The sequence below is a fragment of the Plodia interpunctella genome, chromosome 13 (assembly GCF_027563975.2).
Source record: "Plodia interpunctella isolate USDA-ARS_2022_Savannah chromosome 13, ilPloInte3.2, whole genome shotgun sequence".
Lineage (NCBI taxonomy): Eukaryota > Metazoa > Arthropoda > Insecta > Lepidoptera > Pyralidae > Plodia > Plodia interpunctella.
Window position 1 is genome coordinate 2,091,264 of NC_071306.1, and position 15,721 is coordinate 2,106,984.

At 32.5% G+C, this 15,721-nt stretch overlaps 3 protein-coding genes across 3 annotated transcripts in view; 1 reads left to right on the top strand and 2 right to left on the bottom strand.

Moving 5' to 3' along the window:
- Pkc53E (Protein C kinase 53E) overlaps positions 1-6,678 on the top strand; it is a 143,925-nt gene extending 137,247 nt beyond the window's left edge. The window contains exon 14 of the mRNA XM_053753038.1: positions 376-6,678. The gene's annotated coding sequence lies outside the window, so the exon portion shown is untranslated. The remainder of the gene's footprint in view (positions 1-375) is intronic.
- Positions 6,679-6,791: 113 nt separating this feature from the next.
- On the bottom strand, positions 6,792-9,126 carry LOC128674513 (uncharacterized protein). The gene is made up of 4 exons (XM_053753039.2): positions 8,913-9,126; positions 8,111-8,293; positions 7,378-7,553; positions 6,792-7,028 (listed from the first exon to the last, which is right to left on the bottom strand). Exons 1-4 carry the CDS (start codon positions 9,025-9,027, stop codon positions 6,948-6,950), a joined length of 555 nt encoding a protein of 184 aa, XP_053609014.1. The 5' UTR covers positions 9,028-9,126; the 3' UTR covers positions 6,792-6,947.
- An 853-nt stretch (positions 9,127-9,979) lies between these two features.
- Positions 9,980-15,667, bottom strand: LOC128674933 (uncharacterized protein). The gene is made up of 3 exons (XM_053753943.1): positions 15,546-15,667; positions 15,169-15,455; positions 9,980-14,776 (listed from the first exon to the last, which is right to left on the bottom strand). Exons 1-3 carry the CDS (start codon positions 15,603-15,605, stop codon positions 14,524-14,526), a joined length of 600 nt encoding a protein of 199 aa, XP_053609918.1. The 5' UTR covers positions 15,606-15,667; the 3' UTR covers positions 9,980-14,523.
- Positions 15,668-15,721: the final 54 nt, after the last annotated feature.

The following is a 15,721-nucleotide window of genomic DNA, read 5'->3' on the forward strand; positions in this document are numbered from 1 at the left end:
AATTATGGTTAATTTTGCCCCCGGCTTCACCCGCACTAATTTATTTGCAAAAACGGAACAGACATGATTTTTCTAAAAAAAAAAACAGTATACCAAATTTCATCAATCAGTCCAGCGGTTTAACCGTACAGACAGATTTTCACATTTATAATTATTAGTATAGTATGGTACACATCATTTTGAAAGCTACAAACTGCTAGAATTTCTTAACGATCAATGCTTAGATGAATTGCCGAAACTTGGAGAAGGAATTAATGATGAATCTCGACCTTCGACTTAATAAAATAACATAATTTTTAAGCATTAAACCATTAAATTATATTGTGTTGTAAATTACATTGACTATTTAAGTAAGTAATTAATATTTTGTTTCAGGGTTGAACCACTCTTCTCTCATCATAGGAGCTAACTTAGCCCTCAAGTCACGCATCGACTTCGAGGCGCGAACTCTTACTCTTCACTATCGACTGTCTCTGTCACTCTCAGCGCCAGTCGCTCGCTATCTCGCTCATTCTCGACTACTTGAGTTCGTGTCACGATCTGTAAAGTATTATCTCGAATGGGAATTCGGAAACTAACGTAGAGAAATTGAAAGAAATCGGAGACGTGCTCATTCTCGTATGATATTAATTTTAATTTATATTATTACCTCTTAGTAAATTTCTCGTTTTCCATCCAATACGACATGACTTAGACATTTTAATTGTAAGTTATATAGTGTTTTCGCAATAATTTATTGATTTGGTCTGCAATAATATTGCAATTGATATCTCAACGAATTTTAGAAAGCAATATTTAACGCGTGAATTTTTAGTTAAGTTGCAAAGCTCTCTCGTTCTAATCTCGTTATGTTGGTATTTTTGTTTATCTTTTATATTTAAAATGAATCATGCATTTCTGCTAACACAATGTAAAATCTGGTTCCGTGTTAACTATATATATATATCATCTTGGGGCCACCTTGTAGTTTATTCGCTCACTCGGCGAGATTGCTGCTCAATAATATGCCTTATGTCGACAGTGTAAGGTTTATTAAGGCATGATTATTGACGTAACGGTGAAATGCGTTTAATTTTCATCTTGACACATATCAGTGTTGTAAATAGTGTTGTCGTGTCGTGTGGATGGCAGTTCGCTAGGAGTTATCGATAAAGTTGTTTTTTATCGATATATCTCAAGACTCAAAATTTATGAATCTCTCGTTGCATTCATATTTTGCTTCTAGTTATTTATTGTTGACAATGGCCATTTTATATGTTCTAGAAACAAATCCTCAATTATTGTAAGATTTATTTTCATTCGACGATGCGCATGCGCAATTATGGCCAAGTATCGATCAAAATAAGGCCGTACAGTTCGTCAGAAAAGTCATTTCAGCTCAGTCAGGATTTTTGGTATGAAGCAATGTGGTTACAAGTAGCGTGATTTGAATTATGACTTTTACGACGCACTGAAATAATTTTTGTACGCGTTTTTGTAAAGCTTAATGATTTATTAAGGTTTGAAAAGGTATATTATTTTGGCCAAAGAGTATTATTATATTTTATAGAACGGCTCATTTATCAAGCTGTTACATTAAGTTTTCATTGTCTATAATTATGTTAATTTATTATTTTATGTATGTTACTTTTAAGTTTATCGTGATTGCATTTTGTGATGGTTCTTATAATCACGTTCGTGATTGTTGTGAGTACGTTTGTGTGAGTGTATATGTTCATTTACTTGTGTGTTGGATATTGTATTGTAAATGTGTACAATGTTTTTAATCAGTCGCCATTTTATGGCGGTATTAGATAGGCTGTTATCACATCGTAACATATAACACAGATGAGTATTATAAAATATTTCTACTATTTAGTTCCAATTAAATAAGGGAAATAACTGAAAAATTGGAAACAAAATGTTATTGTGCACTCGAATTATATGATATTGGTGAAAAAATAATAATAAATGGGAACAACACTACGTCATACGTTATTATAAGTTGCTGGTAGAAAAATTGTATAACGATATGCGGGGCTGAGGCAGACGAGTGGGGCATTCGGTTCCGCCATGGCGACATAAGGCACCTACTCCCCGTCATTTTACGTGAAGACATTGGGCCTTTCATTGTAGCTGTGCGCAAGTTGATACACCTAGTTCTTATGTATATTTGGTCCGTGGTGTGTACAAGAGATTTATATAGAATGCCTTCTAAAACCGCCATAAAAGCAGCTTAAGCTGCCAGCAATCGTCTACTAACATAACATAGCCTTATTAACTTGGTAATATCGCTAATAAAATACTTTTAAAAATTTAACACTCTTGATAGATTAAAAAAAATGTGAATTTAAAAAGAGAAAGCATTTGATTCTAAATTGAATTGTAATAAAATGTCATTTTAGGTGTTTTAATTTCTTAAGTAATTAGTTTTGGTGGTGTTATTAAAGACTAAAGCTTAAATTATTCACATTGCTCTTAAATTAGTTCTTAATAACACTTTCAAATATTATCATCGTGTATTTATAAATATTCAATGACACTGCTGCTTCATATATACTAGTTAGTATAGAAATTACTAGGCTATTTAAATTCTTTATAGATGATAAGATTACATAGCTGGCTCATTTTCATTACATGTCTAAACATTATTCAGTATTTAACCGTTTCTATTATTTATCGTTTAACATTTCTTGCGTGAACGCATTTTTAAGTTCGTCAAGGTGAGCTCTGTAATCGCTAAATTGTTTTCGCGTTCAATTTTTTTACTTGTTTGAAGAGCAATGTATTTTTTACATCGCTCTACGTACGAAAATTTTTAAAAAAATAAACAAAATGTAAGTTCTGAACATTTTAGTTTTTGGATCACATCCAAATATGCCCCAGATTCAGAACGCACACTACAGTGTTGCCAGATTATAAATGGACAGCACTCAAAAATTTTAGACTGCGAAAATGGGCCGGCATCATAGAATAAACGGCTGGAGATGGGAGTCAAAGTAACAAACGCGCCGCTTGCATTTCCAAAATATGCACCAACTCTTGAGAGAGCACGTCCTTATCCCAGCAGTAGTTTTAGAAAATAACAGACGTTACGGGAAAAAATATTGTTATTAAAAAAAATTAAACTCGCTTTATTTAATTTATATATTATATTGAAGCGATAAGAATTAACGTTTTGATTGATTTCATATTTAGAAAAGATTAGTGAAGATTATTCTAAAATAATTAAATTCCATTTTAAAGTTAAGATTTTAAAAAATCTTAAAACATCAAAAAAATCTTAAGATTTATTTACAAAAACATAATCGTGCAACCTTACATTCTGCTACATCTTGAATTATGCTAATATTGAAAGTCACTAATATAAAATAGTATTAAGCTGATATATATAATATAATTTAGATACTCACAACTTCATTATGTATTGATTAAAATATAATGCGCCATATTTAAGATATACAACATATAGCTTATTTTTATTTTCGCGCCGTTTCTAACCTTTTGACTTTCCTTGCTCTTGATCGTTTGTGAGTGATATCGTAAACATAATATTTTGTTTTTTATTTGTCATTTCATCAAGGCACTTTGTCATTTCGTTATTTCATTAATATCACTTAAAATACATACATGTTATATTAATATCCCTTACCTCACTCCGTTTTCTCTATATAATAAATTTCTTCAGGGTATAATATAGAAATCCGTAGTAACTACTTATTACGTAACTAAAATTATTGTGATCACTGCATACTAGAAATTACTCAAATTGTAACAGGTCAGTTTTAGAATCATTATCTAGCTAAAAAAAAATGTTATATTTAAGGCCTTTGCTGTGGGACTTGTGGGACACAAATAGGCTTTTAAAAATATATATTTCAATGGATTCAGTTCAATATTATCCAACGTTAACGGGAATTTCTCTCCAACTTAGCATTTTCTTCAACTATAACTTAGTGTCTGCTAGCTTACGCCTTGACATCCATAAATTTACTATGACTTGGTCATGATAGTATAAAAGTTTATGAAACTTGTAGTATGTAACGTATTTAACCACATAATCATATAAGATCTCACTTGTAAATAAGCATTTTTCATTTTTAATTTTATTTAATATAAATATGTTTTATTTTGTCATTTTAAGAAACTTTGCGTTTGCATACAGAAGATTCAGTCAGTTGGCTTAAATAATCCGTTTTATTAATAGTTTATTTGTATGTGTTCAGTGAGAATTAGTTATTTAAATATCTCGATATTATTTAGTATTCTAAATAGCATTAAAATGGTAGATTCGGTTGATCTTCCTTATATTTTCCTAATAGCTTAACTTTCAACAAAATGGCTATCTTGCATTGTGAGGAAATATAGCTCCAATACAAGCATAATTACATAATATAGTATCAAGTTCGTATGCTTATACAATAAGTTTTAAATCGTTTACAAAAAGTGTTTAATACATTTTAATAGAAAATGACATTACTATAAATCGTTGCACGCACAGTCAAAAGCAAAACTCGAGTACGTTTTCGCATGAAAAAGCTAGAAATGCAATGTTACTTCTGCTAATGGCAGTACTTATATAGTAAAATGTTGAATTTAGTTTTTGTGTAGTGTTTTTTTTGGGAATTCGATTACAAATTACTTACAAATGATTAAAATAAAAAATGCCCCAAACATTTACTAAGAATTTATACATTTTAAGCGAGTGTTGTGCTTGATTGGAGCTAGATACGGAGAGACGTGCTACCTCTTGGGCTTTAGAGCCAGAAGTCATCGGGGCAGACATCGCCGACTATTGTATGGCTTTTAATTTCACATTTGAAATAATATTCTTTTAAAATCTCATAAAATATAGGCCTAAATATCGCCCTTTCTACGTAGATTAAGCCCGTAGATAATATACAGGTGTTAGTATACTTTTTATTAAATTTTACTAATAGTATTTGATCGTGTTTAAAAATTTACATGACGATGTTGTCGATGCACCATCACCTGTGCCAAATATATGTAAATATGTTTCCATATTAATTAGTAGTATTCTATTGAATATTAAAACCAATCACTTTTATGTAATCATCAACAATTGATTGAAATTTTGCCTTGTAAGTATTTGTTTTTTATCATTTTATTTTTCACATTGCGAATTCTTTTATAACTTTTATTTGTTGGCTGTACAACATAAAAAATGGATTTTAACCAGACAGGCAAAATTAACATGTTTAATTTTATATATTTTTAATATAATCGAGATACCCTTTTATTTTTAGCAATTTTTGTGTCCAGTTTGTATTAAGGCAGGTGATTGGACAGTGTTTTTAATATTTATGACTGTTTCCACGTTTGTAATCTACGTATGTACTTTCACGTCGCAACTGTCTCTGAGATATCATCCTTCACGAGCACGTGGTTGACTTTTGCGCCTTCATTTCGGCTTTTGAATTTTAAATGAACATTAGCAATTCGGGAAAATATGGTTTTATTTTTATTCGAGACTAGCTAGCAGCCGCCAGCGCTTTTTTTTTTCGGTGTAAAAGGTAGACGACTCTTGAAGGTCTAGTCTATCTCTGTACCGAGTTTCGTCTCGCAGTTTTTGATTTTATTCGTTACAAACAAAAATACAAATCTTTTTGTAATATTTGCTGTAGTAAAAAATAAAAATGTGTAATATGTATTTTAAAATTTTATTTAAACGCAAAAAACTATTATAGAATTATTTATTATAGAATTATTCTAAACATGTATGTTAACTACATTTGTTTCTGATTACGCTGTCTATCGATGTGCCAAAATCTATGGTTCCATAAGGCGCAAATATCAATGACGTGGATTTTAAAATATTTCAAAGTGCACTTTACGTTATTTACCGTCGCCTCTCACTAGGATAAAGTTCATGTAACATTTTGAATTTTAACCAATTAAAAGTAACGGTTGTGTGTGGAAATCTAATTATTTAACAAAATATTCGAGTGATTCTGCACACAATCTTGTTTATGAGATTTTATTGCATATTCTATAATTATAGCGTAGACCAGTATTTCGATTTGTAGTATCATTCGTCATATTCAAATAAAGCTGTTATTATCCTCAACTTTTATAATATCACATGAAGCACCCAGTATGGAATATTTTGGGATCTACTAGCAAGTCGAAAAATTCATATCAATAACTATACGCAAGGATTTAAAATCACTTATAAATTTTAACTTGAACAGGATGTGACGTTTAGAATTGAAAAGGCGCTCCCGTCTCACTAGCCACCATCACATTTTTATAGATTTGTTTTAATTTATAGACAAAACTAAAAAAATACACAATATAGATTATACTACGCTAGATACCTAAAGGATTTAATCAGATAGTATAATCGTTTTTCAAAATGTAGCCACAATTTACGACAAGGATTTCGGATATAATAATTTTCTTATAAAATCAATTATCTTGTGTGGATTATAGTACCACTTTTTTAGTTTTCTCAAATAAATAAATATAAATGTGATGGAGGCGCTAAGTAAGAATATTTAAAATGCCCAAAATATTACATTGCGGTTTTTTATTGTGGGATATTCTAAAGATTGGGGTCATTGGAAGATAGGGTCATCCCTAAAGCAGATATGTATTAAGGGATCTCTTGGATTTGTGGGGTTTTCTGGAATGTGAATGTCGATTGTACTCAACAATATACATTTCTAATCCATTAGATGTCACGTGTTTTACTTGTTTTACCTTAACAGCCGATTTCCTATAAACTCAATCAAATTTAATGAAGGGTTAACAATTATAATCAATCAACAATTAAATCAAATACACATAAATAAAAAGTGATCATGATATTTTATGGTGGGTCGCACCAGACAACTTTGACGTTAACTTTAATCTGTGCGCCGCGAAACTAAACGACGTACTTTACGTTTTTGTGCGCAAGCTAAAGTTAAAGTCAAAAGTGACTGGTACAACCAAACTTTAGCTTGTCATAGTTTGATGTCCTCCCCACGCATGACTTGGCTCAGCATTTGGTTGCAAAGTGCAGCATAAGGGTTCAGCTCCACTACCTGAGACAAAAACAAGCAAATAACCTCTCTTTCTATAGAGCACTTAACTAAATAACTATCACTTTTTAAAACGTCTCATTGTTTACCATATAATGGTAATTTCTAAAATAAATAATGTAGACCAGGATCTAGGATATATATTATCTCTGTTATTCATTAAAAAAAACGCTAAAACAGGAACAATTTAAATTTCTAGTAAATAGTAAATTTCTAGTCAAAATTCATCTATAGTGTTGCAGGCGTTCACAGGCTGTGGTGACCACTTACTATCACGTGGGCCGCATGCCTGTTTGCCTCCTAGTTAGAACAAAAAAAGCAGCGACGGCTATAAAAGTTTTTTGCTTCGTACCTGTTTCTTAGCAAATCCGCTGCCAAGCTTGGCGGCTTCAGTAAACGCTGCGCGCGCATCGGCGTCTGCGCCTCGCTTCCTCAGCAACACCCCGCGCTGGCACAGAGCTAGCGCGCGGGCGCGGCTACGCTTGCCTTCCGTCAGATGCAATGCCCGGTCGATGTCCGACATAGCCTCTATAATTAAATAATGACGTTACATTAGCATTTATCTGCAAGAATACAGTGTAAACATATGGAATAGAAAATCAAAATAAAGAAGGGTCTCGTACAATATTTCTGGTGTAGGTACCTATTATTAAGACTCATGAACTATTATTAGAGACATTTTCAATTTTGTATTTAACCATATAAAGGAACTAGTATGATGGCTAGAAATAATGCCTCCGCTATGACCCCCTGCAGGGCTAGCATGCGACCAACGACAAAATTTTATCGAGGCATTTTATCTACTCTGAACGACAAATAGTCGTTTTGTCGTAGTTGGTAACGGTAGAGGAGAGGAGTAGCACAGAATGAGTTAGGCACAGATAGTACAGTAAAAGTAGGAGCAAGGCACAGAATCGCATCCAATTAGGTACACTATCGGCAAACTCGTACTGTTGCGGACGTAAGTCAACGTACATTACATAGTTTGTGTGAGAGTTTTTTTAGGTACCGCAACGAAATACCGTAATATATATAAGTAAATAATATTTGCCGAATTGAAGACATCACTTAAGTAAATGGCTCACCATCATCCTTCTCCATAAGTCTGAACACCTGCGCGCGGTCGTTGTAACCGGCTGCTCTGTCGGGAGCCACCTGGATGCCCTTTGTCAGGGTTTCGAGCGCTTCCTCCAGTCTACCAGCCTCTGCTAAGCCAACGCCCTCTGATGATAGCCTGATGGACTCTTCGTCAGATTCCTTTGATTGTTCTGGAATAATCGTTTAATCTTATGCTAGCTAACACTATCGCCGAATCCAGACAAATATGAATGAACGTGCTTTACGTGGTTTGTGAGCTTTGATTCTGATAGCATATAACGAGATTAATCTTGTCTAAAAGGTTTTTTTTTCTTTTAAAGTTATTAATTTAACGTAGTAGCGTCTGTCATCGTAGCAGCCAAACGGCTGAACATATTTTGATCTAGTTTTTTTTATTTGAAACAGAATTTAATTGATAGGAAAATGTGTTTTCCAGCCATTTGAAAGGAAGTCGGTCTTTCTCCACACTCTTAACAACCTATACAATATGAGAAATTTTAAGAAGATTGGTTGGAAGATTGAACGATATACAGCAAAGGTAACAAATAAAGAATCTTGCTTTCGCATTTATAATCTTAAGTTGGGATGTTACAAAAAAACTTGTTTTCGTGTTTATGTTAAGTTGGATATTACACAACATTGTACAATTCAACAGCCACAAAGAACTTACTTACCTAGGTATGATACTGATTTTGACGTCAAAACGCAGTAGTATTTCAATGTTTAGGTAAGTACATTTTACTCTCCAACAAACCACATGGTTTCTAATAATAAACAAAGACTACATACCGTCTTCAGGAAAGTTGTCACCATCATCTACCACATCACCGATCGTCGCTGTAGGATCAAAAATACTTCTCAAAACTGCTCTGTCTCGCTCACTTAAATTTTCTAAACCAGCCATACTTGGTTGGAAAATATAGATTTTGGAAAATTGTACGACTTTTCCAAAAAAATGTGTGTAGATTCGACGACAGCGTACAATAAACTAAACAAGAAATCATAAAACTTGTTTGATAAATACAAGATGGAATTTATTAAGATATTTGTAGCAAGATTATGTAAATTCAAAAACTCGTTTAATTAGTTTACGTGCGGCAATTGCATATAATTTTATATCTTGGCGATAATCTTATGAGATAAATTTTATTAATTCTATGTAACTTTAATGCAATTAATAAACAGGACGTTATAGTGTAAAAATTAAGTCTATTGAGTGTTTATCCTTGGTTCAAAAATGTCAATGCCTTGATAGATTGAGCCTAACAGTAAATACAACGTACAATTAAAGTAAATTACTAGTTGAAATAGTACCTAATTGAGATGCAAATTTAACAGATTAAAACAGATTTTTGTACCTACCAAGTGGTGTAACGCTGTATAGAATCTCTATGATGTGACTGTGTATGACTGTTTGAAAAAAATTGTTAAGTTTGTAATTTTTGTGTTTAATTTTGTTTTGTCAATAATATTAGCCATATAGGCAACAAAACATTTTTATTGCAACATAATGAAAGACCAGTAGACGTTTAAAACTACAAATAATAAAACAAATTATAATTTTAACATTTTTAATAATAATTTCGGTTAAAATATAATTTATAACTAAATTACCTATTACTTAAAAATAAAGAGAGTAACTAATGGGGCGGGTGAATAGATCCCATTATTATAAGGCCAGAAAATCAGCATTTTGGGGCATTCAATTCACCAGAGCAAGGGCACGGCTAAAGTTGGCCAAAATTAATTGAAAATATTGGCCAAAAGATAACAAGAAATGATTATCTGCAATGCAAGACACTCAATTCTCGAGATAGGCTTAAAATTAATTTATTATTGATATTTTTTTATAATAGTTTTTCCGGGTCTTGTCTGATATATAATAATCACAATCAAATCCCATTTCCCAATTAGGTATATATAAAAATATATATTTTAAATGGGCGCCCTGTGAAATTCTTCAGTTACAAGGTAGGAATACCAAAACATTTGTAAATTTACATCAAACTTATGTTTGTATTGTAGAATGAAATAGGTTACACAGTGTATGATAAAACGATATTCTATTACTCAGTGTAACCAACACCTTTCCAATCCCTTTAATATTTTTTTCTGCGCGAATTGCAGCGATGTAACCTCGACATGTCTTTGCCCTCAGCTCATTGCCTTAAAATTAGTCATTTCGAGTACTTTTGTTCAAATTCCCTTCACAGTAAAACAAGAAGGAAGGAATACAACAAAATGGCGCGACGTGAACATGTGTCGGTCTATGATTGGCTGATTAATGTTGATATGTATGTGTGTAACGTAAGTATATCAGCTAGCCACCTATCCAGTAGTTTCTATGTTGTATTCTTTAAGGACATCCATTTTAGAACGTCTAGCTGGGCAATTAAACAAATGCGAATCACAGCGCTATATGTGATCGTTACCATTCGAGCAAAAAGATACCGTTAAGTCCCTATTTCATGGCGTACAGTAATGTGGCACACTTTTTACGCGAAGTCTATTATGCCTTTGGTCTCATTTCATTAGAATATATTAGACGGCAATATTTTCGTATAAGTAATTATAAAGTTTCAGGAATCCAGAAACGTACAAAATATGGCAAAAAGTTAATAATATTCTAATGAAAACGACCCTATTTGATCTTATCTTCTTGAGTTAGTACTCCACAAAGGCCACTCCCCTAATCATACGAAAACTAGCAGAAGCAATAAATACGTTAATTGGCACTAAACATTTGTTCACAAAATATGAACAGACTATTTACAAATTTTCAAGGTTTTAACGCGAACAATATCTTTTGAATTTCACTAATTGTAATAATAAATTGTTTTTTACGTAAACCCGATCGTGGATCCCCAATAAATAAAACTTAAAATAGCTATATCTAAACCGTGGGTATTGTCGGTCAAGTGTAAAAATATAAATATTTTCTAGTCATAAATGTAAAATTAAGGATACCCATGTACCAAACAAATTCCTTCGTTTCGAGTAGTGTTAATAGTCTACGTATACAGGGTCTCCAACGATATATTCAGCATAAAAATGCCTAATACTACGCATGCCTTTCGTCTTTTATTCCGCACAACCGTTTCTTATAACAAATCCATATTCATAATCCCAGTTCATCGCAACTTTTATTATTATAATAGCGAATGTGACTTTGTTACGATTTCATGCATTAACTAGTTAACAACTCATGATATTATGCACACGAGTCGTCAAATATAATCCTGAAAACTCCCGAGGTTTGCATTAAAGCGAGCGAAGGCGCGGGCAAATGCCTATATTAAAGCTACTGTTTTTAACGGCCGATGCACAGCTACTGTGTAACTCGTGCGCTTTTTGTATGGAATTGTAACGCAATCGTCGCATCCAGCCCCCAATTCCATACAAAAAAGCGTACACGTTACGCAGGAAGTTAATTCTAATTATCAATTTTAACAGGCTGATAAAATAATCAGTTTCCTTGACACTTGTTGATTCAATTTCAAATGCTTTTAGAATTAAGATTAATCTTCAAAGCATTTGTCAAAATGCACAAATTTAAAGACAAAATGAAACCTAGCTTTCAATTCATTAAAATTTGACGAGCATCATAATAACTCTTTCTCTTTTAGTACAATTCACATGAGTGAGAAGCATGATGTGCTATTTCACTTTAGTCAATCGATGTGTCGTGGGAGAGCATATGATACGTATCAATTCATGGAAAACAGAAAAATCGGGAAATTAAACAATCCAGACATATCTTGATATACACACTTATACAAGTCAGTAATTTTTAATTGATATACTTACATCAATTATAAAATACATTATTCATTCGCAATGTTGCACTTGTAAAGTATACATATATTAAATAAAATACATGTCAAAATTGTTTTAATTTCAGTACCTAAAAATGGACTATAGACAAATGCGCTTCCCCTCGCCTTATAGTTAAACGTATGCACTATTATTCCATAGTACTTATGTCAACAATTAATGCTTTATATAATATGCAAGTGTCCTGTAACTTACAAAAAGTCTTGCTATAAGACGATTATATTATATCACAATCCTCAGTTACAATATACTTATGCTAAATTGGTCGGGCCAGATTTATTCAAAATATCTAATCCTGATTTAAACAATAAGCCTGATAGGAATTACTATTAACCTTTATCACTCCCATAAAAAGGGTATTTCTAATTTGAACCCTATATAGTGTTCTATCATAAGGTGGTTTATGAGAAATGGTCCTTCTATATTTGGTGCGAGATAAATTCCCGAAATAGGACATTAAGACTAGAAACTTCAGGCAACTAGGAACGATATTATAATTGAAATAAATCGGACGACCGTACCGTACACGCACCTCAGTCACTCTTTAAACAAGCTGACTTGTGTCAATCTAGTCATTGTCGATTTGATAAATTATTATGCTTTGTTCACACGAAATTAGTTTTGTTATCATTATGTTATATTAATAATGGCTCTGTTGAATTAATCATGCAATACATATCACAAATCCAAATTTCAAAACAAAAATGTGTGACAAAAAAATAACACAAATATTTTGAAAATCGCCACAAATTAAATAAATGGTACGTGATAAAATTAAACTGATTGACACAAACAAAGCCCTTGTAACAAAAACAGAATAGTAGCGTTAAAAATATACAAATACGGAGTATCTTACCCTAAGAAATATTCTATACAATGTACAAAAACTGCATATAAAAACGGTTTGTTTAAATTTGTCAACGCTTATCATTCTACGAACAATTTGGTAATGATTGTGTTTACAAATTTAGAGTCTTAATTGTTGATGAAGTTTGATGTCATTTTCTCATCTACTTAATGGTATTTGTAGACTGGTGACGTAAAATACAATTTGAGTGCAGCCTTTGAATACAACTCTTCAATCACATAGTTGAAGATTGTTTCAAAACAAAACAAACAGAAAGGTCAAGCATTGATTATGATAACCTTCAGACGATTTTATGTAAAACCTATCAGTTACTTTATGAGATTTAAAAACTATAAAATTGGATGTTACGACCCAAGTCTACAAAAGCCGTGCCAACCTTATATTGTGACATTGTTCAAGATAAATACTATATTCAATCTAATTTGTAGTCCTCTTAAAAACAATGTAAAATAGGCCTTATTAACATTACAATTTGAGATCGTACTGTGTAGACTATATACTCTCGTTTTTAAAACCACTAAAATTATTTTGAACTTTTCATAGTTGTAAATATTTGACGCGTTCATGGTGGAAAAATCAAAACTAACACCAGTGACAAGAAATTTGTGTGACTTGTCGAAGGTCAGGTTTCAGGATATCTTTGGGACCACACTGAATAAATACTAAACTGTCTTATTCGTAATATTTGTCATTGACAGAAAAAGGCAAAATATAAATTTTGTAGAACATATTTTTATGTTTCAACTTCTTTATGAATAAAATGGTAAGTTTAAAGCAGAGTTTAATGAAATCAAATCTATGGACTGCCAGATGGACCATTTTTGGTCTTCAAACCATTTAGTGTGATAATATTGACAAATACACACACTGACAAATATTTTGAATTTTCCTCCATTTATTGTTGCATCAACTACAATCATGTGTGATATAGAAGTTATTATACTTTATTTAAATCTGATTTTCCAATCCAGCTCAATTCCTATAAAGATAACTGAACAGTGTTGCCAATCTATTTGATAATCCAAATTTATTCTGAGTCTAGGCTATAACCAATATTTAACACCTATGGCAATATGTATGAATATTGATCTCATTTAAATGTAGGTTAAACTTTATTATCTTTTCATGTGTAATGACTACCTCAACATAAAATCAGAAAACCAGATGAATATAAAGTATTCAAACTTTATTATAGAAAGTCCATAATTACTATCTATATTTAGTCTAGCATACAAATGTTATGATTGTTCCCCATAGTGAGCACACATAAATTTGAAATTTTATTCCACAAACTAAAATTTTTAATATTTAAAATAGAACTATAATTGAGTTTAAAATTCAATTTTGAATTTTGACTTTAAAATGAAAGAGAAGAAGATCTATTTTCTGACAAAAACAGATCAAAATACCTCATAGTCTTTAAACTTAACAAATCAGACATTCAAAAATAATATTTTGCAAGCATTTAAAGACTTAGCTGAAGTATCAAGTTTTTGTCCACTGTTGGGGTGTACAGACAGAATTTCATGTCAGCCAACATTCAACTTTGGCAAAACAAATCAACAAAAAGTGAACATGTAAATTTTAAATTGTGAAATAAAATCATACCAATGTAAAATTATTGACAAATGTGAGAAGTCAAATGGATGGAACTTAAATTAAATGAAATATTTATAAAATAATCAATATTGGTTGGTGCTACCTTCTTGTAAAGCCCTTTGTTCCATCAGGACCTCTAGGGGTCCTTATGACGAGAACTCCTCGAGGCGGAGGGGAGGGGAAGACACCAGCAGGGGTAGCTCCCGGTGGCAGCCTCGCAAGTACTTTACGTTCTTGCTTATTCCCTTTAGCGTTGTCATTATGACAGTTTTTTGTTTTACCACTACCACTGTTACTGTTTTGATTGTCATTGAGATTGTTAGCTTGAAGTTTGTCCTGCAACCGGCTCAGGCTGAAATATAACACAAAAATAAATCATATACTTACATAATAATAATAATAATAGGTAACAGCTTTGCAGATGCATGAGATGTTTGATTGTTTGTTATAACTGCTATAGAGGTTGAGCATCATTTTGTCTTATTGGTACCTATTGACTTGAATTTGGCTTACACCTACAATTCCCCATATATTGTACATGTATCTTGCACATTAAATACATAGTTGTGAGCCTACATGAAGCACCCGTCCAAAACATAACACCAGTCCAACCCAAAATAACGAAAAGGGCAATCTATATAATAACAGAACTGCGATTTATTGAAGACTGATATACTGATCATTGTTATCAATCCAAGTGCCATAGTGATTATGTAAACTTTGAACAATGAGTTAGAGACTTACTTGTCGTCAATTACATCTTCTGGACTTCGCGCTTCGCCAAGTATTCGAAGGCGAGCCTCTTCATATTCTTTCTGTCTTTGTTCGAAGGTCTTCACGGGCCTCGAGCGGTTTTCACCATTGAGCTGCCCGCTCGCCGAAGACGACGGACGCTTCAGTATACGAATAGCTGGCTCCGGCATTACGCACTGTGATCCTATGCACGCGTTTTCTTCAACAGTAACCTTGCACCCTTTTAGACTTGTCACTGGCGCACACTCACTTGACATGAGCTTGATCTTCTGGTCTAACTGAAACAGAGAAGCGACATTCTAAATATAATGGTGTCTGAAATGGCTTGGTAAATAACGGTCAGGGACGGCCTGTTTAAGAAAACTTACGCCAATTTCGTCCATATCCTCCCAACTTTCACATACGTCAACTTCATCTTGCGCCGCCATGTTGACTAACTTTTTTATTTGTGCAATGTTGCCATTATTTTAGCCATTATTTATGTAAAATGTAAATCACATCACGTCTAGTCACACATTACATCACAGATATAAGAATATATGTT